Source organism: Ranitomeya imitator, chromosome 7 (assembly GCF_032444005.1).
Source record: "Ranitomeya imitator isolate aRanImi1 chromosome 7, aRanImi1.pri, whole genome shotgun sequence".
In the NCBI taxonomy this organism is placed as follows: domain Eukaryota; kingdom Metazoa; phylum Chordata; class Amphibia; order Anura; family Dendrobatidae; genus Ranitomeya; species Ranitomeya imitator.
In genome coordinates, this window is record NC_091288.1 from 203,542,004 (window position 1) to 203,569,211 (window position 27,208).

General features: G+C 46.3%; 2 protein-coding genes across 6 annotated transcripts; both read right to left on the bottom strand.

The window, feature by feature from the left end:
* Window positions 1-5,332: 5,332 nt before the first annotated feature.
* On the bottom strand, window positions 5,333-15,999 carry NAA60 (N-alpha-acetyltransferase 60, NatF catalytic subunit). Of its 2 annotated transcripts, XM_069734448.1 has the most exons (8): window positions 15,798-15,999; window positions 11,692-11,768; window positions 11,155-11,270; window positions 10,939-11,068; window positions 10,764-10,860; window positions 10,453-10,687; window positions 9,513-9,675; window positions 5,333-8,500 (listed from the first exon to the last, which is right to left on the bottom strand). In XM_069734448.1, the coding sequence occupies exons 3-7, from the start codon at window positions 11,262-11,264 to the stop codon at window positions 9,519-9,521; spliced, it is 729 nt and encodes a 242-aa protein (XP_069590549.1). In that variant the 5' UTR covers window positions 11,265-11,270; window positions 11,692-11,768; window positions 15,798-15,999; the 3' UTR covers window positions 5,333-8,500; window positions 9,513-9,518. The 2 variants fall into 2 exon arrangements, with proteins under 2 accessions (XP_069590549.1, XP_069590550.1); XM_069734449.1 differs by lacking the exon at window positions 11,692-11,768 and having other exon boundaries at window positions 15,798-15,888.
* Window positions 16,000-18,988: 2,989 nt separating this feature from the next.
* Window positions 18,989-26,375, bottom strand: INTS15 (integrator complex subunit 15). Of its 4 annotated transcripts, none has more exons than XM_069734450.1 (7): window positions 26,318-26,375; window positions 25,832-26,027; window positions 22,591-22,812; window positions 22,304-22,469; window positions 21,742-22,227; window positions 21,333-21,372; window positions 18,989-19,881 (listed from the first exon to the last, which is right to left on the bottom strand). In XM_069734450.1, exons 2-7 carry the CDS (start codon window positions 26,018-26,020, stop codon window positions 19,530-19,532), a joined length of 1,455 nt encoding a protein of 484 aa, XP_069590551.1. In that variant the 5' UTR covers window positions 26,021-26,027; window positions 26,318-26,375; the 3' UTR covers window positions 18,989-19,529. The 4 variants fall into 4 exon arrangements, with proteins under 4 accessions (XP_069590551.1, XP_069590553.1, XP_069590552.1 ...); XM_069734452.1 differs by having other exon boundaries at window positions 26,332-26,373; XM_069734451.1 differs by having other exon boundaries at window positions 26,296-26,369.
* Between the last annotated feature and the right edge of the window lie 833 nt (window positions 26,376-27,208).

The following is a 27,208-nucleotide window of genomic DNA, read 5'->3' on the forward strand; positions in this document are numbered from 1 at the left end:
ATATGGCTGCACATCACGACCCACCAATCCCTGAACTCTAGAAAAATGGTGGAATTACTGCAAAATAGTTTGGCAATGTGAATGAATTGTGACTTTTTCCCTCAAAAAGGGAAAATTTAAGTAGTTTTTGAGTCACGCTAAGGTCGGCTGGACATATACCGTTTTTTTTTTTTCTTGTATGGGAAAATTTTTTCCTCATGCATCTTTTTTTTCAGTGTGCTGGACCCATTTTTCGTCCATGTGTCAGTTTTTACAATCGTTGTTGCATCAGTTTTTCACGTATATATAAGAAAAAATCTTAGCTTCTCCTACCCATTAAACTTCTGCATGCTATTGTGTTTTTTTTTTTCCTGGGGATATTGTCTTGCATTGATGAGTTAAATAAACCAGACAAAAAAATAAAAAAAACCTGATGTGTGAAACCAGCCTAGGCTATTTTCACACATCCGTTTTTCGCCGTCAGGCGCAATCCGGCGAATTGTGAAAAAAACGGATCCTGTGAATTATGCCGCCAAATCCGTTTTTTTTTTCCCATAGACTTGTATTACCGCCGGATTGCACCTGATGGCCTTCCGTTTTTCAAAAACTTACTTGAGTATTTTCGGTGTGCTCGAAAAATATGTTCGAGACGAAGCGGCTGCATGTCACACGGTAGTTTGACACCCGCTACACATGCAGGGATTGCCTAATAGGTAATCCATGTATGTGTAGTAGCTGTCAAACAGTCGCGCGACATACGGACGTGGGGACTTGAGCATATTTTTCTAGCACGCCGAAATCCTCGATTATCATTCAAGCAAGCTCTCTCATTGCTGATTCAAGTCTATGGCGGAAATTTGCATATAAAGTGCATATTTACTACCAGATATATTGACATGCTTAGGATTTTGAAAACAATGCCCCACAGGTTAATTTCTGCTGCGTAAAAAAAAAAACACAGTGGCATGAAATTTATAAAAAACTGGAACTGTAATATGCTCCATTTTAGGTTTTTTTTTCATGCACACAAAAAAAAAAAAACGGGCCCAAATACTCATTGTTTCAATAATAGAAACCTTCTCCAAAAATTCTTGACAAAAACTGGCATTTCCTGAAGCGCTTTCCACTTGACTGTGGAGCACTTTTCATCGGATTCCAGTGTCACGGCCCAACCCTTACCAGTTCTTCCATACTGGTCTAGAACTGGTATACCGGATACCATCCGTATGTGCACACGTTGCGGATTCTCTGCAGATCCGCAGCGTTTTTTGCGGTGCAGAAACACTGCAGATCCGCAATTGATTTACAGTACAATGTAAATCAATGAGGAAAAAAAAATGCTGTGCACATTTTGCGGAAAATTCGCTGCGGAAACGCTGCAGTTTAAAAGAAGTAGCGTGTCACTTCTTTTTTGTGAATCTGCAGCGTTTTTGTACCCATTCCATTATAGAAAACCGCAGGGGTAAAAAACGCAGCAAATCCGCAGAAAAAAACGCAGCAAAAAACGTGACAAATCCGCAGGTGCGTTTTGTGCCAGGAGGCAGAATCCGCACCAGAAATTCCTAAGGCTAATCTGCAACGTGTGCACATAGCCTAATTTGAGACCAAGATAACTCACTCTGATGTAAGCAGGAACGTCTCCCCTGGTGAAATGGATCTCGCGGGCATGTGTGGCACCGCTCCCTCACTAACACACAAGCTGTGAGCAAACACAAGCTCGATAAATATTCCAAGACTGAGTGAATTATTAATTGGATCCCGTCACCTGGCAAGGACCTGTCACGCACCTGTCGGCCCCACACTCATCCCTCCGCTCTGTAATGTGCTCTCATCTCAACTTACCCCATAACATGGAGGCTGACGCAACAAACTCTTCACTGTGGGTAAATTAGCATAGTAGTAGGCCATCAGGTCCCACCGGTGGCTAATATCTAGGCTTCTCTTAAATTGGGTACACGCCGTGACACCAACGATTGCAGACAGGTCAAGATGTACCAGCTGCTGATGGCGTCATGTTAAGACATAGTATTCAGCCATTTTCATAATGGCAGGTGTAATTATTCAACATAAGCCTGGGGCCAATACGTGAGGCTTATATATAGTATTTGTTATATACAGATTGTCAAACGCAAAAACAAATCCCTAAACTCTAGACTGCAAAATAAAACTTATTATAGCATCCTATTAACAGTGAGGAACTAGAGTACAGTGAGGCATAAAAGAGTACCAATATTAACACATTATAACTCCACTATAGACCCATTCCCCTGAGGAAGCTGGTCAGGCGAAACATGTCGGGAGACACTATAAGATTCTTTTAACACCATATGCAACTGTATCATGCATGACTAACAATCTAAGGCCGGGGTCACACTTGCGTGTGCAATGCGAGAAACTCGCATCAATGCCCAGCACTGCCGCTGGCACTTGGAATTGTAGGGTTCAGCTGCAAATACATGCAGCCGCATGCTCCGGTCCTGAGTGCCGGCGGCAGTGCCGGGCATTGATGTGAGTTCCTCGCATTGCACACGCAAGTGTGACCCCGGCCTAAATGTGATACTGTTTATGGACTGCAGCCATCCATGTTATTGATATAGTATCACCCCCTATCTTAATGTTTCGCCTAGCCAGCGTCCTCAGGGTGGTCTATAACGTACATAATACGGTATTTAGCCATTTTCATAATAACGACAGGTGTGATTATTTAACATAAGCCCAGAGCCAATACGTGAGGCATATATATATATATATATATACACTGTATATACATATATAGCATTTGTTATATACAGATTGTCGAATGCAAAAATCCCTAAAAATTAGACTGTAAAGCAAAACTTATTTTTTTTTATCCAATTAACAGTGAGGGACTAGAGTACAGTGAGGCATAAAAGTATACTAATATTAACATATTATATCATCACACCATTATAAACCCATGCCCCTGAGGACGCTGGTCAGGCGAAACATGTCAGAGAGGTTATGAATAGTGATGAGCGAATATACTAGTTACTCGAGATTTCCTAAGCACGCTTGGGTGTCCACCGAGTATTTTTAGTGCTCGGAGATTTAGTTTTCTAAACTCTCAAGAAATCTCGAGTAACGCGTATATTCGCTCATCACTATTTATGAATGATTCTTTCAACAGCATGAGACTGAATCAAGCATGACAAAAACAATCTAAATGTGATGTGCAGTCATCACATTTATTTTATATTTTATTACCTCCTATCCTAATGTTTCGCCTGACCAGCGTCCTCAGGGGGATGAGTCTACAAAGGATCTATGAGATCTTAATATTGGCACTCTTTTATACCCTCCGATTAATATAGTACTTATATTTACTGTCTAGACTTCAGGGCCTTTTTTGCCTGTTTATAACAAATGTTTTAGCTTACGCCCACCTAAACCTGCTATTATTATTCTGCTTACATATGGTAGGCAGCCTCTGCCATATTACAGGTGGAGCAGAATGTATTGATACAGGCAGCAGGCACCGTGTCCATCCCTTTAGGTCAGTCAGACAATATCGTGTGACGTGACCACGCGACGGTAATTTCCCGATCTCTTCCTTGTGTTACACGTAAAGAATAAAGCCACGTAACCTCATCTTTCAGTCGCGCGCAGATCGGGTGTCGGGAGGGTTAACCCTTTTACAGCCGAGCTGGGTGTAAGGAACTATCACTTGTGGTATTGGAAGGAGTTTTTTTTGTTGACTGGTAGAAGCTGCTGGGGTTTGTAGTCCCACAGAGAGATATTAACAATCTTTATGGTCACTTTAATGGTTGTTACTGGTGGGTGCCCGGATTGGGGTAGCAAATTTTATGGCACTATGTATAAAAAGGTGCACCATATGGTCCCATTAACCAGGTCCTTCCTGGCCGCCAATATTCCATAATACTGCTAATCCACTGGCAGCAAAGGGCTCGGCCATTCTGAACAGGTCCATCAAGTTTTTAACCCTTCGTACCATCACCTAGGAATGTTCGGCATGATCCGACCTGCCCGGGTGGTGGACAGCCCCCCTTCGAGTCTTTCTTTGATACCTCCTAGGGCATTGTGACTGGCAGGGACACAACGTGCACTATCACCTGGGCCTGCCGAAACATGTCCCCTTGTGTCACCACATGCATTCCTCCACACATAGGCTTAACTGTTTGATGGCCAGAGGTCCAGTGTAAATGTCGCAAATCTGTACAATTCTGGGGGGGGGGGGGGACTTAGGTTTTATTCAGACGGAAGCATCTTGCTTCCATATTACAGCCGCAAATCCTGGCCAGACTGCGCGTTTATCAAAATCGCCTTTCTGCCCTTCTGTGAAAATCAGAGCGTACTTGGATGTCCAATTTTTTCACAGACCCATTAACTTGCAATTTAGTCCTCCAAGGCAGCGGGACCGAGACAGGTTTACTTCGGCGCTGGTGATGCCATATCGGGCATTCTGGGGTCCTCTGACACTTACTAGCCCCCTGCCACGTCATGTGCGGCTGGTGAGTGACCATTGTGCCCCCAATACCAGGCAGAGGGAGTCTACACGGTTCAATTTTAATAAACACATGAGCTCAAAACCGGCCATGCAAGTCTATGGGTCCGTAAAAAAAAATAAATAAAAATTGGACTGCACTCGGATGACATCAAAGCGTGGTCCGATTTTCACAGATCGTCAATATGGAGAAGGTGCAGAAACTTATTTTTCTCTCCTTGTACTAGAAAAACTGATGACACTCGGACCACACTCTGGTCAGAATAATTGATGCGTTTTTCTCCTACGTGGAAAATACTGACAACGTTAATGAGCCCTGAATGAGATATCTGAAATCTCATGCACATTGCTTATTTTATTTCCTTCCAGATTTGTAGCAATTTCAGCCTCTTTCACCTATTTTAATAGGGAAAAAAAACACATTAAAAAATGCATCAAAATACAAGACGACGTGTTTTTCCTAACAACGCATAAGTATTTGCAACAGAAAAAAAAAAAACTAAAAGTGGGCAAATACCCTTACACAGATGATCTTATCCCCAAAAACAGCGCCACCTCTGTTCACAGGTTGTGTTTAGTATTGCAGATGAGCTGCAGTGCTACAAGATTGCTCCATATCTTCTCCTAAGCTGTAACGCGTGTGCTCCCCCTCGTCTACAAAGGCATCGGTATAGGAGATACTCGGCGTGGAAGGGGGTTTGTTAGTATAGGGAAATTGCACAACTAGCAACTCCTTAAAGGCGCCGTATAAATCGAACAGAAACTGGAACGCAGCGCAAGTCCTCATAGGAGCGGTCATGATGCCTTGCAATGCTCCTAGGGGCGGTCAGGACCACTTTTTAGATGAGACCCCATCAATGGCCAGGAAACAATGGTTCTAATATACTTTATTATTTGTCAACACTTTTGTCATAAATAGAAAACATCCAAAGGGTTTCACAATGACTGGTGCAGCGATGGCGCAAAAAGCAACCAAAATGTTGTGTACGCACACTCGATCACCCACGCACACTGTATAACCTGACATACAAGACACACGTATTCATGTACAGCTAGGCGGGGGCAGAAATACCGGAGAAGTGTCTCGCGCCCTAGATTTACAGAATGACAACTGGTAGGATTCTTATATCATGTGCAATTAAAGTGTGCAATACACTACACACACAAAACCATATGATGGAGAACGGCCGCACAGTCCGTACACCCAGGACCGATGCAAAGCAGAACATACCGATATCCCGAGACATTGCTGAAAGTTTACCAAACATTGGACAGAAGTTGTGGTCTGGACGCCAAAACGGAGGATCAGAAGTTCCCCGCCCGGTTCGGCTTTCATATACTTTCAATGAAGCCTCATTTTTCGAGTTGGAGGTCAGATGAGCTCTTATGTTCTCTCATTTATATGTGCAATCAAAATATAGGACGCGTGAAAAAGTTTTGTGAAAGTGCAGAAACTTTAAAGTTATTTGTCCAGTTTTTTTTTTTATGTCCTCCATATGATGTGAATCCCCTCCGTCCAATGTCAAATCGAGCACTAATGGGTGGTCTATTGACGGCGTCCCCCCCGCTGTGGGTCAGCGAGGGAGAGGAAACAATACATGCCTTAATAAGAGATGTGCCCCCTTCTGTCCTCCTTTCTGCTGCTACAAGGAAAAGTGCAATAGCGTTAGATCAAGTGGAGCAGATCTGAGATTATTGCAATAGGGGGCAAGTTTTTCAGTTCACAATTATATTTCTTTTACAGAGCCCGTTTTTAGGGGGTCATAATGCAAATACAAGACCCTTACACCCCCACTAATAATTTTACTGAAGTGAGGTTGAATCATTATGGAACCCTATGGTGATCTATAGCTCTGTCCACATTGTGTTCTGTTCCGAGTCCGACCTATAAATATTGGGCTTTGTCCACACAGATAAGAGCCTAACCCCCCAATTATACTGGGGGGGGGGGGGGGGTCGACCTTTACATTTAATAGGACCCTATGCCTGACATTTGCTACCGCATGCCTATACAGCGGTATACGTCGGACCCCGACATCGGAAATCTTTCCAAAATACGCCGTCGATGAAAAGCTTCATGTAGTGTGGAAAGAGCCCAGGCTTGGATTAGGAAAGCCACAGGTTGGGGACGGGGGTCCGAATCTTACAAGGACGAGCAGATTTCTTTAATAAAACCTGGTTCACATACACCAGGAAGAATGGTAAGGCCCACCGTTTTGGCAATACGGAAAAAAATTACCGTAAGTGCATATGGTAACATGACCACAGCCTTAAAGGGTGTGTGCGGTCCCTAACCATTCCCCATCGAAAGGTGTGTGGAGAGGGGCGACTAATGAGAATACGTCAGAAGAAGCCGCCTGGACAGTGCCACGAGTCCTGCCGCTTGTGAACGCGCCTACGTAACCTCACGACGTTACGGTCGCCAGACACACCACCCCCCCTTCACACATAACATGCCTACACTTTCCTTCTTTCTGCCAATGCTGGATCTGCCACGGTTCCAATTTTTGGTCAAACCCACAATACAGAGATGTCTGCATATCCCTCACTATACTTGCCAGTTATAAGCTGCGGCCCACGAGGTACGTTTGGCAAAACATTGACCTGCCATCATTTGCCGTCTACGAATCAAAATGACAGCATTGAAGAAGTTAAAACCCGCAGGTGAATAGCACAAAAATCTTCTGCAAAAGAAAAAAAAAAAGTTTCTTTAAAAACATAAAAGCCGATATTGGGAAATGCAATCTGGAGGGCAATGGGCATACGTAGTTTATTATGGTGCCAGGTTTTGCCACTTTTAAGTGAAGGGCCTGCGATTTTTTTTTTTTTCCCCCTTCGCACTTGTTTATTGCCACCCAATTACATAGCATACAGGGTCATCTAGGGACTTTACGGTATGTGCTGGCGAGAAAAGTGTAACAGACATTGTATAGATCTTACATTTAATTATGTACTAATATGAGCAAACGCATGTACGTGGACAAGTGCAAAGTCAGTACTAAAGGAAAAAAAATTTAAATAAATTAAAATTGGATGAGCCAAAAAAATAATAATAAAAAAAAAATAAAAAAAAAAAATCACAAAAAACATGCTGCAAATATGATACAGTCCATAAAAGGAACACAATATAAATCTATGGATTAGGAAACAACACAAATCTGATTAATAAGCCAGGCAGAGATGTGGCATGATGTGACGGCGGCTATTAAATGCATGAAGCCGAGGGGCGGGGCAGCCAAACTTTGCGCTGTTCATTACCATTATATTAATCAGGTATTTGCACGGTGAGGCATGAGGATAATGAGGGAGGTTTTGCAAAAAAAAAAAAAGGCTAACGCTAGGGTTAACAAAGAAAAAAAAAAAATTGCATGACGCGATTACTTGGCATCTGCTTTGTCTCAGTTGACAGCAACTCTTGCCAGTTGGCATGAAGATAGGACCCCAATGTACACACCCTGCCTGAAAAGAGGGCGCCATTACTGTACTGGGATGGGTCCTCCGCTACGCTCTGTAGGATAATGTCAGTATTGGTCGGACCGCACGCTCCTTGTGCCACATACAACACATAAGGAAGACCTGAATGGGAAGGGCGACTGTGTCCTCTACATAGCAGAGGCCTCACAAACCGCTGCATATATATATATATATATAGATAGATAGATATATGTAAAACTCTGCAACCATGTAGACACCAACATCAACTGATTGTAAGGAAAAAAATAGAAGTCATAAAAATAAAAAAAAATTAGACATGCAGCTCCAGGCTACAAAAATAGGGCAGAATGTAGGCTGCTTCCTGTGTCGCCGGAGAGAACGGGATCTTCTTTGAAAGTTTTCATTAGGAAACCATAAGGGTTATATAGCAGCAGCCAGAAAGTAATGAAGATCCCATTATCAGGTCCTGTACATAAAAAGTCGTGTGCAGGACAGATCCTGGGCTGCCGAGAGCGTGGAAGGCAAGACCGACCCTGTATCCTATGACCGTGTCGCTCCTCTGGCAGCCGGCGCGCAGTCACGGAGATGTGCAGCCATGGGGATCTGCAGGAAAAGGGAGAAATTATTAAGTGTTAGGGTAGTGCCACCAGTGACACGGTGTCTCAACCAGCATAAGTGTATGATCGTTGGGAGCCCCAGATGCCGAGACCCCCACACAGGGGTCCTAAAGTCCCGTGTGTGAGCGAGCATGTGCGACCATCACTCCTATACGGTGAATGGAGCAATGGTCGCACATGCTCATTTACACAAGTGACTTTGAGACTCCCCCATGGGTCAACCCTTTTAATCCCGAGAACAAAGGTCTGGTGTCTCCTGTGTGAAAGGAAAGAGTTCATTGCAGGACCCTGGACCAACGGCCATCAAATCTACTAATCACAGGCGGCTCTGGGGTTAGGAGGAAGATCGCAGGGCTACCAATGTGGCCAATGGACCAGTGTCCTGCAATTCTTTTTGCTCCACTCTGATGACCAATGCTCCACTGCATGTCATGTGCATTCACAGGGGGACCCCCTTTATCAGGATCAGTGATAACCATTAATGCAGAAGTTTGCATAAAGCCCATAGATTAGAAGAGAAAAAGCTGTGGACACATGCAGCCCTGTCTCCCATCAGCCAAAGAAGGCTGTACCCCAGTTCTCTCTATAGATAGGAAAATGATTTTTAAATGTATGGTTACATCTGATAGGACAGCGCCCCCTGTGGCCATAGGAACTTCCAGATTATACACAGCACGGGAGTACCCTTGTGTTTGGTGTTATGTCTAATATGATTAATTGATGCTTGGAACAACATGACAAAAGAGAAAAAGAAGAAAGTGAAATGAGACAGAAGCAAAAATAAGGAAACATGTAAATTGGCTGCAGAAATGGTTTTTCTTTATCATGTAGGCACTAGGGACTTCCCTGAAAATTCTTTAAGCCGTGCAATGGCTGCCCTAGTTTCTGGTAGTACATGATAGACACGACCTGCCATGGGAGTGACAGTGCCCTCTGCACTCCCGCAGTGTCAGTGGTGACAGTGCCCTCGGCACTCCTGCAGTGTCAGTGTGCCATACCTGTTATCACATGGTGCGACTGTACTCGATGCCACTCTTTGCAGAGATGCTGGACCAGGGAAGTAAACTACGCAGCAGAGTGTGGGCCTGGCGGTAGATCCTCTGGGGCAGCGAGCATGGGCTGAGACCGGCCAGGGCAGAACCCAGGTGCTGCAGATAGTCCGTGAAGAAACATTAAGGAAGATAAAGAAGTAAAGAAAGTATGGCCGACCTCGACATGGTGTAAAAGAATAGCATTAATTCTCCCACTATCTAATGCTTGAAGCCAACTAGACATCTTTTAAAGGGGTCCCGAGTGCTGACATTGACAGCCTATCTTTAGGATATCAGACCGGAGGGGTCCGACAGTCAGCACCCTGACTGATCCGCTGTATGCAGCTGCAGCCGGACGCATAGTGCAATGTGTAGTGGACGTTTTGGGGTACTGCAACTCAGCTCCCATTCACTTCAACACGAGCTGATCTGCAGTACTCAAGAACGGGCACTATACAGCGTATGAATCTGTGCTATTCCGGCTCCATATATCCAGCTGTCGAGGGAGCTGCAAAAAAAAAAAAAAAAAATCAGTGGAGTGCTGGGTGTCTGACTCCACCGATCTGATATTCTAAGGAAAGGCCAACAATATCTAAGTAGAGGAAAACCCCCTTTAAGGAGGCCAAACCTGCTAATTTTGGTGGAAATGACTGACCAGTAAATGTGTTTGGGGAAGTCCCGACTCTTCTCTGACAGCAAATGTTTTTGGAGGATCAGGCATGTTGGATTTCAACATGCCCGATCCTTTGTTAACCCAGTGACAGAGGTGTCCAGCAGCCATTTACATTCCTCTTCCTATTCAGAACACATGCACGCTCAGCTGAAGTGAGAGTGCATGTGTATATGGAGAGAGGAGAAAAACTGAAGGATCTTCTTTCCTAAACCCCCATTAATCTGAGAAGGATATATCACAGTCCAGGGCGGGTGCCCTCCGTTGAGGTATAGCACATACGTGTAGGCATCCTGCAGCACCCCGCGGATGGAGTAGTAGTACGGCAGATAGTGGTGCTGATGGAAGTGTCGGTTCTCGTAAAAGCGAATGGCACTGCTGTTGGTGGTCAGCACGTGCAGGTACAGCGCCTTGCACAGGTCCTGGGCGGTACTGGAGATGTGACTCTTCAGACTTTCCAGCAGCAGGGACCCTGATAATAAAAAAAAAGCCCATTAGCGAGTGAGTAAGCACAGATACCAATTGCGGTCTGCCGCCGCGGGTCTCACCAATGCCCTGTTTCCTGAACTCCTTCACCACGCCCAGGCTCAGTATGTATGCCACCTGCGTGTCGCTGGTGAAGCTGGACGCCAAGATGTCCCCATCCTACAAGGAGGGAAATAAAGAATTAAGGTGACGACGCCGACAAGGGCGATATAAGAAGATGGCGACGCTTCCACTCACCTCTTTGTGCACTTTGGTCCTGCTCTTTATTTCGGCTACAATCATGCCCACTATTTGCCCATTGTAGGTGGCAGCCAGGGAGAAGAATTTCTTGTTCGATGTGATGTCTCGGTACCAGGAATCCGGGTACCTGCGAGGGATCGTAATAAGGGATGACGTACATAGGATATCCAATACTGCTCGGGGCAATGGCCGCCCCCTCGGGGATAGACTTACTCGATGGGAAACCAGTCGGCACATAGTTCCTTCACCGTGTCTATGTCATCATGGCACAGGAAGCGCAGGACCGTGTCAGCGAGAGCAGCGGGGGAGCCCTCCTCGCTCATTCACACCTGGCAGCGACGGCAGAAAAATAAAAATAAGTTCATGAGAAATTCTCCTCCAGGGGGCAGTATACTTTTACGTCAACAGCTTTGTTCTACCCGTCCAGACACTACCACCCCCAGCCTCCTCCGAAGAGGCGAGCTGAAGGATTACACTTCCCGTATCCTGTATCCAACCACTGTAACCCAAGAGCAGCCTCGGGTATCAGGTACCCAAGTCACAGCAGCCTCGTGCGTGAAGTGCCAAGGATCGGCCGCCTTTGTCTGCCCAGACACTAAATCCTTGGAGTATGTGCCCAGAGACTGTGATTGTTGCACCCTGGCACAGCAGAGATTACAAGCACGCCCAATAGATAGAGGACGTACCCTACACGCAGTACGGGCGTGGAGGCAGCGGATTATGGGGCAGCGTGAAGGCAAACAGCCTCACCTTGGTTCTGGAGCAGCGTGGCCTCGGATCAGCGTCTCCCGGCCGAGCCCCTCCACCGTTTACAGAGACTCCATGAGCTGAAGACAGAAAGGAGACGAGAACACAGATTACTCCCGATGGTGCCGCAAAGCCCCCTCACTCCTGCCATCAGGTGGCTGGGATCTCGGCTATATGGCGGCATGGTACCTCGGGTACCTGGGGCGCTCTACAAGCCCTGAAAGAAGGAAGACATTACTTCTTTATGGGGTCTTTAAAGGGTTACTCAGGTGCGGTTCACTTTTGCATAAAGTGGGGATGACGTCCCATCGACCAGCGCCCGACAGGTTGCACACGTCCTGGCAGGCACCGGCCCACTGCACTCCATCAGCTGCCACTGAGGCTGTCAGTACTGGTCCAGGGCCGTGAACTGAAGCCGTAACACAAAATACGACCTTAATTGCACAGAAGCCCCTTTTATAGGATTATTTCCAAAATTGTATGATATCTCCTTTGCATTGGCTAACTGATGGTGGTCCGACTGCTGGGACCCTCAGCAATTCCAAAGACGGGACTATGGTCTTCAATGGAGCTAAGGTGCACATACTCGACCTCTGGGTCTGCGGGAAATAGCAGAGCCGTGTATTCAGCTATCTCCTGCAGTCCCATAAACAATGGATGGATGTCCCAGTGTTGGGACCCCCAGAGATCAGCAAGTGACCCGCTATCCTGCGGATCGGACATAACTTGCTAAGATAAAATACCCCTTTAAGTGGAATTAAAAAGGTTACACAGGTGTTTATAAACACGGACAAATTAAAGGGATGTTCCTATGATCTCTCTTCAGGAGCTCCTGATGATCATGCCGAGGGTCCGATCTGTCCTCTTTCTTTTTGCAGAGACAGCTTTTTCTCTTCAAAATAAGAAGACCGCAGGGGCACTGAATCTGGATGTATCCCGCCAGCTTCGGAGCAGCACTTACAAGCTCTACATCAACAAGCTTGTAAACCCTGTCCTCTTTCTTATGCTGCAAGTAAAGACAGCTTTGTTTCTGCAGCATAGGAAGACCGCAGCTTCAGAGCAGCGCTTACAAGCTCTACATCAACAAGCTTGTAAGCTCTGTCCTCTCGCTTATGCTGCAAGTAAAGACAGCTTTGTTTCTGCAGCATAGGAAGACCGCAGCTTCGGAGCAGCACTTACAAGCTCTACATCAACAAGCTTGTAAGCCCTGTCCTCTTTCTTATGCTGCAAGTAAAGACAGCTTTGTTTCTGCAGCATAGGAAGACCGCAGCTTCAGAGCAGCGCTTACAAGCTCTAAATCAACAAGCTTGTAAGCCTTGTCCTCTTTCTTATGCTGCAAGTAAAGACAGCTTTGTTTCTGCAGCATAGGAAGACCGCAGCTTCAGAGCAGCGCTTACAAGCTCTAAATCAACAAGCTTGTAAGCCCTGTCCTCTTTCTTATGCTGCAAGTAAAGACAGCTTTGTTTCTGCAGCATAGGAAGACCGCAGCTTCAGAGCAGTGCTTATAAGCTCTACATCAACAAGCTTGTAAGCCCTGTGCTTTTTCCCTTGGAGACCAGCCACTGCTGATAAGATTGCAGCGGTGCACAGCACCCTTGCCAAGGAGCAGAAAGCTATAAAAACTAAAAATCCTCCTTTCTTGGGAATAAAGAGGATTTTTTTAACCCCTTTCTGCTATCAGATGGACTAGTACGTCCAATGGAAGAACCCCCACTTTGATGCGGGCTACGGTGGTAAGCCCGCATCAAAGCCGGGACATGTCAGCTGTTTTCAACAGAAGACATGTGCCCGCAATAGACGCACGTGGGATCGCGATCCGCCCATGCCTATTAACTAGTTAAATGCCGCTGTCAAACTCTGACAGCGGCATTTTACAAGCACTTCTGGCCGGAAATGCGTGCACCGGTGACCCCGTCACGTGATCAGGGGTCAGCGGTGAATCAGCATGACAACCAGAGGTCTCCTGGAGACATCTATGGTTGTTGATGCCGGATTACTGTGAGCGCCACCCTGTGGTCGGCACTCATAGCAATGCTGTAATTTAGCTACATAGAGGCGATCTAAGCATCGCCCCTATGTAGCAGAGCCGATTAGGCTATGCCAGCTTCTAGTCTCCCATGGAGGCTATTGAAGCATGGCAAAAGTACAAAAAAAAATGTTTTTAAAAATATGAAAAAAATAAAAAAAAATATAAAAGTTTAAATCACTCACTTTTGCCCCGTTCAAGATAAAACAATAAAAAAAACCCATACACATATTTGGTATCGCCGCGTTCAGAATCGCCCGATCTATCAATAAAAAAGGATTAACCTGATCGCTAACTGGCGTAGCGAGAAGTTTTTTTGGTCGCCGCGACATTGCATTAAAATGCAATAACGAGCGATCAAAAGAACACATCTGCACAAAAATGGTACCATTAAAAACGCCAGCTCTGCACGCAAAAAAATAAGCCCTCACCTGTCCCCAGATCACGAAAAATGGAGACGCTACTGGTATCGGAAAATTGCGCAATTTTTTTTTAGCAAAGTTTGGAATTTTTTTTACGACTTAGATAAAAAATAACCTAGACATGTTAGGTGTCTATGAACTCGTAATAACCTGGAGAATCATAATGGCAGGTCAGTTTTAGCATTTAGGGAACCTAGCAAAAAAGCCAAACAAAACACAAGTGTGGGACTGCACTTTTTTTTTTTTTTGCAATTTCACCGCACTTCCGTTTTCTAGTACACGACATGGTAAAACCAATGGTGTCTTCAAAAGAACAACTTGTATCGAAAAAAAACCAAGCCCTCACATGGCCATATTGACAGGAAAAAAAAAAGCCATGGCTCTGGGAAGGAGGGGAGCGAAAAAATGAAAACACAAAACCGAAAAAAGCTCCGGGGGTTAAAGAAGAAAATTGCCTGTGTTTACAAGCGCTTTGCAATTTTACCCATTTAAAGGGGTCCTCTGATGATATACAGATCCACAGCTCAGCTATAGTGTCTGCAGTGAAATACCGCAGTGGGAAGCAGGACGAGCTTTTAACAATTCTCATCCACGTCCTACGGAAAATTTCGAAGCAGAAAGTGTCCGGCGGTGCCGATTGCTAAGTACGCAGCATGTAAATTCCCCGGCGGTCCCCAGCGATGACGTGTAGCCGTAGTCTGCAGCGTCCGCGCGTCATCCTCCGGTATTTTTGCAGAAAGGAAATCCGCAAGATCTGCCATGAAATCAGTTGGTGAATTTTTCCAAACGTTTAAGGGGCTCACGAGCCAATGCTAGGCTACGTTCACATTCGCGTTGTTGTGTGCTGCGTCGGCGACGCAACGCACGCAAAAACGCATGCAAAACGCTGCGTTTTGTGATGCATGCGTTCATTTTTATAGCGCAAATAAAATGCAACAAGCAGCGTCCTCTGCGCCCCGACGCTTGCGTCCAAAAAACGCATGCGTCACAAAACGCAACACAACGCATGTCCATGCGCCCCCCATGTTAAATATAGGGGCGCATGCGTCGCCGCGGTTGTGCCCGACGCACCGCAAATGTGAACGTAGCCTAAAGCTGCAACTTGAGGGGTAACGGCAAGTTATGGGGGTCCAGTCCCGTGTCCGGACCGCCTGCCCCACAAGCCTCGTGTATGCCAGTGAGGCCCGTGGGGCAGGAGACCAAACCGTGACTGAACAGCCTTAAAGGGGTCCTGTTGTGATATATATATATATATATATATATATAGACATACATACAACTCAATTAAAGGGGTCCTGCAGGGAATTAAAGATGTAAACAGACACCAACTAAAAGGAGCTTGCTGATTGAGTATTTGGACCCCTTTAATAAGGAGGTGGCAGTTCTGGAGCATGACCTATATGGCAGGTGTATCCTGCAGCCCCCAGGATCTGATCTCACAGTGTATCCCATCTCACAGTGTATCCCATCTCACAGTGTATCCCATCTCACAGTGTATCCCATCTCACAGTGTTTCCCATCTCACAGTGTATCCCATCTCACAGTGTATCCCATCTCACAGTGTATCCCATCTCACAGTGTATCCCATCTCACAGTGTATCCCATCTCACAGTGTATCCCTCCGCCTGGGGACGCCTCACACACACTCTCGCCTGCATTACCCGTGTCTCCTCCGCGCTGCTCTCTCCCGCTTCCTCCCGGTGCGGTGACGTCGCCGCTGGTCCCTCAGTTGTTTTGCTGTCGGCAGCACAGGAACAGGAAGCCGATCTTCCTCTCCAGCTCATGCGCGTCACCCGGCAGTCCGCCTGCTGCTGTGCGCAGGGTGCGTGCGTGTGCGCGGCGATCTCCATAGCAACAAAGGCCGCGAGACGAGTCCTTCCTCTACGCGCAGGCGCGGCCCGCCGGTCACACTGTCTTGACTGACACCGTGCACGCACGTACTGCGGCGCTGACGGTCACGCTCTCGCTCCGTCCTGTGTCCGTGCGTGGAGGGCACGTGCTTGTGTCCGCTGCGGATACTACAAACGCACCGTGTGAACTAAATAATAAATGGCCACTCTGTGTAGGGGAGAGGGCAGCACGCTCCATTTTGCTTGTGCGGCGTCCATATTTATTATGTAATCTGCACTAACGCAGGCGGAGCAGTCACCGACTTATAATGGACTCTCCGGATGTGGGGTCCTCCGGTGAAAGACCCTTTGTAGTCACTTAAAGGGAATGTGTCGGCCCAAACTGACAGTATAAGCTAAGCAGGCAGCCTTGTATGGATATGGCGCCCCTGTAATAATCGCCCCTGTATTATTCTGATCGCTGCCTCCATTATCCAGAAACCATGATTGATTATATATGTTAATGAGGTTATCGGTGCACCCTGGGCGTGGCCAAGACGATCAGAGCACTATTCCGCCTGCAGGCTTTCTCTCCAGAGCTGTCAATCATCAATATCTGATTACACTTTAGTTATGGCAGAAATATTGATTTCTAAAAGTGCAGATTTTGCAGGGGCGATGTCGCCTACAAGGCTGTGTGCTGCGCTGATGCTGTCAGTTTGGGCTAATCCATAGGATAGGGGATAACTCGCTGATCGCTGGGGACCTGGCTGTCGGGAATCCCAGAGCTCTGTTACCCCATCCTGAGTGCAGTGGCAGTGCCTGTGCTCAATGCCTGCACCATTCATTGTCTATGGGACTGCACGCCGTTATTTACGGCAGTCCCATAGACAATGAATGGAGCAGATTGCCAGTGCATCCAGGATGGAGCAACGGAGCCTCGATCTCTGGGGTTCCTAACGATCGCACCCCGGCAATCAGCAAGTTATCCCCTAACCTATGGATAGGCGATAAATGGCTATTCTCCAAAAAAACCAACAAGTTAAGATTCCCTTAAAGCTCTGCAGATCGGTGGGGTCCGGAGACCCCTACTGACTGCAGAAGAGAATTGTCAGAAGTGCACGGCTCCGCTCCTGCATAAGCGTCGCGCTCCCGCCTGCCGAGCAGACACTTCGGACTACTCTTCTGAGTGACCAGCGGGGTAACTGCAGCCAGTCCCATGACTCTTACTGGTACGGGAATATCATCCCTTTCTGCTCCGTTAGGTCAGACCTCCGGGAGTGACTGACGGGGCTGCAGCATCAATGTGTCCCCTGCACAGCAGCCACCCGCCGTGCAGGGAAACGCAGCGCGACCTTGTTCATGGTGGGAGCACGGAAGCAGCCCCACATCTCCTAATTCTCAGGATCGGTGAGGGTCCCAGAGGTCAGACCACCATCAGTTATTAACTGCCAGCATATGTGGGGATTCGCTATAGATTTATGAGGCAGAGGAACAATTCCAAGAGCTATTTTTTTTCCCTTTAGGCAAGATATTTCATAGCCATCAAGAGAAACCAGCCCGAAAATGTAGGCAGGATTCCCAGTCCATATAGCAGTGGTCTTAGGCCATGTTCACACCATCCTTTTTTTAATGCGGAACTGCCGCGATTTTCCCGCTGCGGGTCCGCAGCTGTTTTCCATGCAGGGTACATTACAATGTACCCTATGGAAAACAGGAACTGCTGTGCACACATTGTGGAAAATCCCAAAAAAAGCCGCGCTGAATAGCTGCGGTAAAAAAGAAGTACCATGTCACTTCTTTTTGCGGAACTGCAGCGGTTCTGCACCCACTGACCTCCATTGTGAGGTCAAACCCGCAGTAATACCCGCAGACGAAAAAAATATCTGCGGGTTTTCTGCGGTTTGTGGTGCAGAACCGCTGCAGTGTGGCTGCCCCCCCGTGCTCCAATCCCACCCCCCCGTGCTCCGACACCCCCCCCCCCCCCCCCCGTGCCCTAATCTCCCCCCTTATACTTACCGGGCCTCCCGGTGTCCGTCCGGCCGTCTTCTCCCTGGGCGCCGCCATCTTCCAAAATGTCGGGCGCATGCGCAGTGCGCCCGCCGAATCTGCCGGCCGGCAGATTCGTTCCAGGCACATTTTGATCACTGTGATAACCATACAGTGATCAAAATAAAAAAAAGGTAAATGCCCCCCCCCCCCCCCCCCTTATCACCCCCATAGGTAGCAACAAAAATAAAATAAAAATATTTTTTTTTTCCCCCCACTACAGTTAGAAACTAGGGTTAGGGCTAGGGTTAGGCTTAGGGGTAGGGTTAGGGTATTTTCAGCCATTTTAACCCTAAAAAAACTTCCTAGAAAACACACAGAAACTGCACTAAAAACCGCATCAAAAAACGCACCAAAAAACGCACCTGCGTTTTCTGCCAAGAGCTGCGGTTTTTAGTGCAGAAAAAACAGCAGGGAAATCAGGAACGTGTGAACATGGCCTTATACTTGCATCTCTCCAGTACGACTCCCACCAGGCCCTATTAGAGCATGTTGGGAGTGTTACTATTAGCAGAGATGAAGAGCGTACGTGCCGTGCAACAAGGAGCTAACACTTTAGATTAGGGAGCAACCAAAGTACAAGCCCACCGGGAAAGTTCTGTATGTGGATCCCCCCCAAACCCTGTGCACCGAGGCAAAGAATGAAAGCCAAGGGGGCCGCGAGTGTGGACGCACTTGTTCGCTTTCATACCAACTCCTGTAAAAGTGAATGACGATAGCTTTGCATATGCGCAGTCATTGTCCACCTGGCCAGGCAGGACAGGGGTCCGGGACCGCTCTTCCTTCTGGATCGGAGACTTGCATCTATATTAAATGTCTAAGGTTAGCCCACCCCTTTAACATCCATAAAAGACCCTCAATCTGGGGAGCGTAAGACGGGTTAACATTCAAGTCTTATTGCACAGATGCAGGAGCAGCCTGGCACTGCAGGCCGGGCATTCAGAAAGCAGCAGAGCGGAGGATCTGCTCAGCGATGTCGGATAATTATCATTTTATTTCTTTACTATATATATTTTATATATACATAATAAAAAAAGATCCATCCCAATGGTCTCTATGCTCTCTCAATCCAGCTCCAACATGATCGCACCAGGTAAAATTGCCAAAAATCGATAGGGTAGGGGATAAGTTACTTATTGCTGGGGACCCAGTGATCAGGAAACCTCACGATGGGAGGTTGTGCTCTAGACAAGGAATAGAGAGGAGGTGTCAGATCCAGAGCAATCAGTAAGTTTCCCCTACCCCACAGATGGGAGATAACCCCTTTAAGAGAATTGTCTCCTCTTTTTTTTCCACCTACATCCAAAATGTGAATGATCTTGACTTTTATTACAGTCCACAGGGGGTGACTGTGATCCAGTGGTGGGAGTTTGTCCGTCCCCGGCCTACTGTGGCCAATATGTGATGCCATCCTTTTGGCCTGGAATATCAATGGTCGGCGCATCCCTGAAGACTTTCCGTGTACGTCTGTCCTCTGTAACTATGAGTCCTTCTCCGGGAATATTATAGAGGTAATCAACGCATAGGTCGATAAGGAAAGGTCATGCCAGGCATGAACGTCTGCACAGGATGTCCTGGTAGTGTGGGGAGTGTTGGCAGCGCTGCATGGGCGGGCATTGCAGGATGTGTTGGCAGCGCTGCATGGCCGGGTAAAGCAGTATGCGCGGGTAGGGCTGTGTGTGCTGGAAGAGCAGCATGTGCGGGCAACGCTGCATGTGCGGGCAATGCTGCATGTGCGGGCAACGCTGCATGAGCAGGGAGTGTGGGGTAACCCAGAGGTGGCGTATGGATGTGAGGATAGAACGCAGGGGTCAGAGTCGGATGACTGGGCGGCTGCACAGGACCGGATACCACCAACTGCATTAAGCTGGAAGAGAAAAAAAAAAAAAAAAGTATGGGGAAGGAATGGGGGTTAAATAAGAGTTGTCTAAATTTTGGGACATTTTATTTACATTTGCTGCTAATAATTATTTTTGCAATTGCGTTACATTTACAATTTTGCACCGTTTTGCTTTCACAGTTTGTTTGTTTCCGGGTTTAATGTGGTCTGAGAGGAGCTCAGAAAAAATAAAAAGACAGATAAAAGATTTAGAAACTCCCTTTCAGACCGTCCTAGTGAGCTCACTAACGGATACCCAGTTAGCTCATTCTGCAGCCAGCAATAGACAGTGCAACAAAGAGGTTATAGACTGCAAACAGCGCAAAATGTTTAATGAAAACCAATTGTACAGATGATTTTTATTTATTTTGTTTTTAGACCAGAACGCATGCATTTCAGTAAAAAAATAAATAAATAAATTGCGGACACTTTAAAAACACAGAATATACAGGGTGGGCCATTTATATGGATACATCTAAATAAAATGGGAATGGTTGGCGAGATCAGCTTCCTGTTTGTGGCACATTAGTATATGGGAGGGGGAAAACTTTTCAAGATGGGTGGTGACCATGGCGGCCATTTTCAAGTCGGACATTTTGGATCCAACATTTTTTTTCCCAATGGGAAGAGCGTCATGTGACACATCAAACTTATTGAGAATTTCACAAGAAAAACAATGGTGTGCTTGGTTGTAACGTAGCTTTGTTCTTTCATGAGTTATTTACAAGTTTATGGCCACTTTGAACACATTTTATAAGTGCTGCCCATTGTGTTGGATTGTCAATGCAACCCTCTTCTCCAACTCTTAACATACTGATAGCAACACCGCAGAAGAAATGCTAGCACAAGCTGCCAGTATCCGTTGTTTCAGATGCTGCACATCTCGCATTGTAAGGCAATTGTCTATGCTGTGAAGATACGAGATGTGCAGCCTCTGAAACAACGGATACTGGCAGCCTGTGCTAGCATTTCTTCTGCGGTGTTGCGATCAGTGTGTCAGGAGTGGGAGAAGAGGGTTGCACTGACAATCCAACACAATGGGCAGCACTTTGAACACATTTTACAAGTGGTCATAAACTTGTAAATAACTCATGAAGGAAGAAAGTTACGTTACAACCAGGCACACCATTGTTTTTCTTGTGAAATTCTCAATAAGTTTGATGTGTCACATGACGCGCTTCCCATTGGAAAAAATAAAGTTGGATCCAAAATGGCCAACATCAAAATGGCCGCCCACCATGGTCACCACCCATCTTAAAAAGTTTTCCCCTCCCATATACTAATGATCCCTACATTTATATTTATTATGTATATACACACACACACCAAGGGTGGACTAAAAAACTATTTTAATGAAGTTAGGTGACAGGAGTTCATTTTTCTATTATTAGTCTAATACACCAGTTAACGATCGATATAGGATACAGCGGGGTACTCACTTGTTATGGGGGAGTCGTGCGCAGAGGGTTCTCAGGTCATCTGCAAGGGAAACAAAAGTAATTAACTGTTAAGGATTGTGGTCATACATCTACGCCTGGAGGACGTGCACACTGGGCAATTCAAGCTTCTCAGGTTTGCCATCTCACAAAGTGACGGCCTATCCCTAGGATATGTGATCAGTGGGGACTGGAGCAAAAACGATTGGCAGGTTCCTGATCTAGCAGCCACGTCGGTAGTCAGTGGCCACCAGATAAGGGCACCGCGACCCTCCTGCTACCTGTGGTATTTCCGGCTCCTGGTAGTTCTCCTGCACAGTAGGCATCAACTCAAGAAGTAGCACCGTTGATTACAATGTGACTCTCTGCCACGTAACCCATTAGTCCTGGATTTAGCAAATATAAAATTTACCCCGAGTGCAAAGTAACGCTCCGGTAGCCATCGAGACTTGTAACGCTTGCGCCAGCCGATCCAATGCCAACTCCATCTCTTGCTCAGCATTCAGCGGGTTAAGCTCTTCGCAGAGTTGTCCCAGTTCTTCCACCAGAGGCACGAGCTGCTCAAATATGATCAGTGCTAATCGCCCATACAGGCTTTTCTCTGTCAGGTGAGTCTGGAGGACCATGAGACCTTGTAAGACACTCAAATGTAGCTTGGAGTAGAGGTTCTGATCTACCCCAATAGGACCGCCACCAGCGGCCTTTTGTTTGCGTCTGTAGGCCAGAGGGGCTATCACACACCACCTCACCAGACCCATCAATGGGGAGAAGTCCAAGTAACCAATAGGCAGGTTGGCCGTAATAGGAGTGTTAAGGAAAGTGATCAAAATCAGACGAGGATCCTCGAAAATCCAAGACACGATCATTTCCAGGAGGTCATGAGGAGGAATAAGTTCTTCTGCAAAAATAAAAAAATTGCTTTAGTAAAGGGATCATCCATGATGCCTTCACCAATATAGGATACAATCTCTTACCTGAAGACATATCATACAGTGTTGCAACCGCAGTGATGAACTGGCAGCAAAACCGTGGGCTGACATTAAAGATTTGCTTCAGGGTCTGCACAGAGCCAGGAACTAGGCCGCAGTAGTCACCGACCAGAGCCTTGGCCAAACGTACACAGTACACGGCAGGAGTGCGCTGCATCAGAGGACACAACAGAAGTGTAAGACAACGTGCATATTAAAAATAGGATTCTGAATTCACTGACAGCAAGCAGAGGTTGAGCACTGTGAGCATTTGATGGCAAATGACTTTGTACCTGGAGCCACGATGCAGCACATTCCAGCACTGGCAACCTGCATACCGCCACTGCCATGGACGTCAGCTTCCCCAGGAGCGCCATACGCTGCTCATCTGCCTTATTCCCCTGCGGGCTGAATAGCGAGGAGAAGATGACCTGGCGGACTGCCTCCTTGGTTTGGTCTTGGAAGTAGTTGCAAAGAATCTCCAGCAGCTGCAGCTCTTGCAAGGCCGTGAATCGCTGAAGGGAGAAAAATCGGGTCAAAATTACGTATCCATTATTAGGGTCCATACGTTTCCTTTATGTATGATATAGAACAGTAATATTGGTGGTGGGGCACTGGCCACTATTATAATAATAATAATCTTTATTTTTATATAGCGCTAACATATTCCGCAGCGCTTTACACTTTTACACACATTATCATCACTGTCCCCGTTGGGGCTCACAATCTAAATTTCCTATCAGTATGTCTTTGGAATGTGGGAGGAAACCGGAGAACCCGGAGGAAACCCACGCAAACACGGAGAGAACATACAAACTCCTTGCAGATGTTGTCCAAGGTGGGATTACAACCCAGGACTCCAGCGCTGCAAGGCTGCTGTGCTATCCACTGCGCCACCGTGCTGCCCTACAAATATTCCAAATGGGTCCTGGTACTTTATTTGTCTAGCCCCCGGATTACACTATTTTTGGGACACTTACTGACTGAGCCACTTGTCAGTGAAGAGATTAGGCGAGTTGCTGCCAAATAATGCGAGGACAGGATAGACGTCGTAGCTTTACTTGAAAGATTTTCATAGCGTGCAGATTAACAAATTATTCCCTATCTGCATAATAGGGGACGCTTTACTGATCGTTAGGGAAAAGCTGAACATGGCACTGGGCCATGGCCAACAGAAAATGAATGGAGCAAAGGTAAAAAAAAAAAAAAATGCGCACCACTGCTCCATTCAAGATGAGAACCATTTTCTCCGAATCACTAGAGGTCTCAGTCGTGGGACCCCCAACGATCAGGTAGAAAATCCCTACCTTATGGATATTAGAGCATAAAGAAAAAAAGTGCTTCATAGAGAAACAACGCTCATATTGGTAATGTTGCAACAACATCAGTGAAAACTCTCTCTTAAAAAAGTGATCAAGTTTTTTCAGGAACCAAAGCGATGATTGGCAGCCCCCTCTCCCTCTCGAATAGCCCATGTGGGTTCGGCCATAGTAAAACGTAAGGAGTATATTAAAAATGAGGGTATGGTAAGGGGCGCCGATAAAAAAAAGTAGATGAAGGAATATAATCCAAAAACAGCTTATTTGGGTGGCAAAAAAACAACTTCTGATTTCGGGGCTTTCCTGCCTCCTTTATCAGGCCAGCGCACTAATCAATGCTTGGTAAGCTTTTTGATGAAGTGGCTGGAGTGCGCCTAAAGCGAGTTATGTGATTCCGGTGGCAAAAAGCATCTTATTCCGGGGGCAAACTGGTTCCAATGAATATTTGGGAAGCTTGCCCGAAGTAGGGGGTCCATTCGCACCTTGCTTTCTGCCACCTGAATAAACCAACATGTTTTGGGGCACTCCAGCCCCTTTGTTACAAAATAAACACACTAAACAGTGATTGGTGTAGACGGTTTAGCCCCCAAACCAGTTGTTTTCTGCCACCCAAAATAAGCCATCTTTGGATTATATTCCTTCAGCTACATTATTTTATTTTTTTTTTTTTAAATTGGCGTTCCTTAGCATACCTTCTTTCTTAACATACCTCTTTAATTTTACTACCTTATGGATAGGAAATAACTCACTATTTTGGATATACAATTAGAATATATTAAATAAATAAAGCATTTATCACCTGTCCATGTAATAGGAGATAAATCCTGATTATTTACTCCCTTTTATTATGAGAGCAGATGTCCCAAATCTCCCAGAAGCGGTCACACTTGCTGGCCACCACTACATTCAGTTTTTTAGCACACTGACATAGACAGCACTTATCCACCAGTCTATAAACTGTAAAGGACATAGTAGCGTGCGTGCATGAAAATCGCTCTATTCAAAGGGCAGACGAGATCCTTGTTCTCGTGACTGAGGGGACCCTCATCAATCAGCAATCATACTGTACATTTAAGCACCTTTACTCACTGATAAGGGGTTGTCCCAGAAAAAAAAAGTACATTTTAATTAATAGATTTTGGAATAATAATAAGTTTCAATTTTGGATGCGTTAAAAAAAAAATGTTCCTGTGCCGAGATAATTTTGTAAATGCGTTCCTGCTGTGTACTGTGTAATGGCTGTGTCTGCTTCTGTTCTTGATCGGCACAACCACGGCTCCTGACCAGTGTAGGAAGCATAAATCACTTATGATAAGGGAGTATACAGATGACGCAGCAGGAGCTCGTAATTGCTTCCGTAAGGCAACACATTTCCCTGCCTGTTTTATCACAGGATTGTTTCTGCAGTGTCTCCAACTTTCTGAGCCCATCATAAATCAAGCCAGTAACATACAAGCTCTGGTGGCTACTGAGCTAGGGAAATGTGTTACCGCTATGTCGTGTGTATGCTCCCTTATCATAAGTTACGTATGCTTCCTCCCCTAGGCCAGGAGCTGTGGAATGATCAGGCCAGTGGCCATCAGAGCTTGTATGTGATTAACTTGATATATGATTAGCTCAGAAGGCTGGTGGCACAGCAGAAACACTCCTGTGATAAAACAGGCAGGCAAATGTGTTACCTCACAGTAAGAAGCAATTGTGAGCTTTTGCAGTGTCATCTGTATGCTCCCTTATCTGAAGTGATTTACGATTCCTCCCCTGACCAGGAGCTGTGGTATGATCAGACCATGTTCCTGTACGGCCAGACACAGGCTTTACACAGTACAGGGGCACACTTACAAGATTATCTCAGCACAGGAACATTTTTTTCTTTTTAACGCTTCCAATTGTGAAACGTATTATGTTCATAGCTCACCCCTTTAGCAAAAATCTGCAAAAACAGAAGAGAGACAAGAGCAAAGCTGGAAGCAAAATAGGCTGCAGGGATTTTTGCTACTTTGCCTTTCATCTGGATGAGGCTTGCAGATAACCATGTGCTGACGACACAAATAGTTACGAGCGGCAGAAATCTCTGCAAAACACAAACACTGTGATCACTTCCCTGTTCTATAACCTTAGATGACACAAATCCCAGTGACGGGCTCATTCCCAGACATCAGGGGAGCAGAACCCGAACTTCCTGCAGGGTGATACAATGTAAGGAACAGACAGAAACCTTGTGGGATCCTCGATCCTTGGGAACCTGGAAGATGAACTCTTCCAGTAAATCGATGGGCCCCTTCTCCACCATGGGCACGGGGGCGCTCTGGAGCTGGCTGCTAAAATAGATATCCAGGTGGTAGAGCACCTCCTTGGCTGCGCTAAGGGCATCCCGCCGCAGGAGAGAATGGCGGATGTCACTCATCGCGGTCCTGTGGGAAGAAAACAGATACTTTAGCCTTTAATAAGTGCATCAGCTACAGTACTACAAGTCCCAGCATACCCCATGCAGCACAATAAGAGTTGTGGTTCACAATTACCAATGTGCCCCCTCTTATATCAATAATACTGAAAACTGTTAAATCGTATATCACTGCCAGCAAGCAGAGGTAGTGAAACTGCAGCAAGTGCATCACATGGCCGCTGTCAGCTGGAGTTAGGGCGCCCCTCTCGGCACACGCAGATATCTCTATTATTGACCTGCCCTGCTGCCTCTAGTCACCTCTCGCCTCTGACCTCGCTCTTCCAACTACCGTTTCCTTTGCTTTACAGGAACCACGGGCGCCGAAAAGGCTCAAATCGTATCCCTCTCGGCCACCGTAGCTGTGGATGGGCGTGGTTAGAACCAAGCCTCGCTTTGGCCAGGTCCTAGAAAGACGGCTTTCCTTTTTTTTTTTTCAATTCAAAGATAACTTTATTTAAAGCGTACACTACGAGAGCATGCTCAAGTAATAGAAAGTCGGACCTCTTAACTGTGCTCTGATCTGTGCTCTGTCTTTATACAAGGATGAGGTTTCAGTATTCAGTTCAGATTATAGATTTTAATTCTGAAAAATCATAAAGTGAACATACATCCATGCTGCGTCGTCTTTTATTCTATTGTAAAAATAAAAATGGTGTTCAGACAATATATATTATTCTATCAGTGTCTGGGAAAGCTGGGTGGTGGAAAATATGGACCCTGAGGGGTGGTCAGTGGTTACCCAGCTTTCCCAGAGTCCTGCGGGCAATCTGGGATTTTGGAGGTGATTTTGCTCCAAAAATCATATTGTACAGAAAAGTACTAAAGGGATTGTCCGGCTTTAGGGTAGAAGTCTGCGGTCACTCAGGTGCGTGACCGCCAGTATATGATTTGCATACATGCAATCACATGCCGACTAGACATGTCCAGCATCGCTGTATGCAAGAGTATAGAGAGAGTCAGACATGTCTAGTTGGAATGTGGCTGGAAGTATGCAAATCACATGACATCTACTCACAAGTCTGTAGTCACATAGAGTGAGTGCAGACTTGTAGCCAAAGGCCGGACCACCCCTGCCGATACAGTTACACTCTGTGGCAGAGCAGGGAGAATCGGTCTCCCTGCTCTGCCGCTATGGGGCCCCTGAGCAGG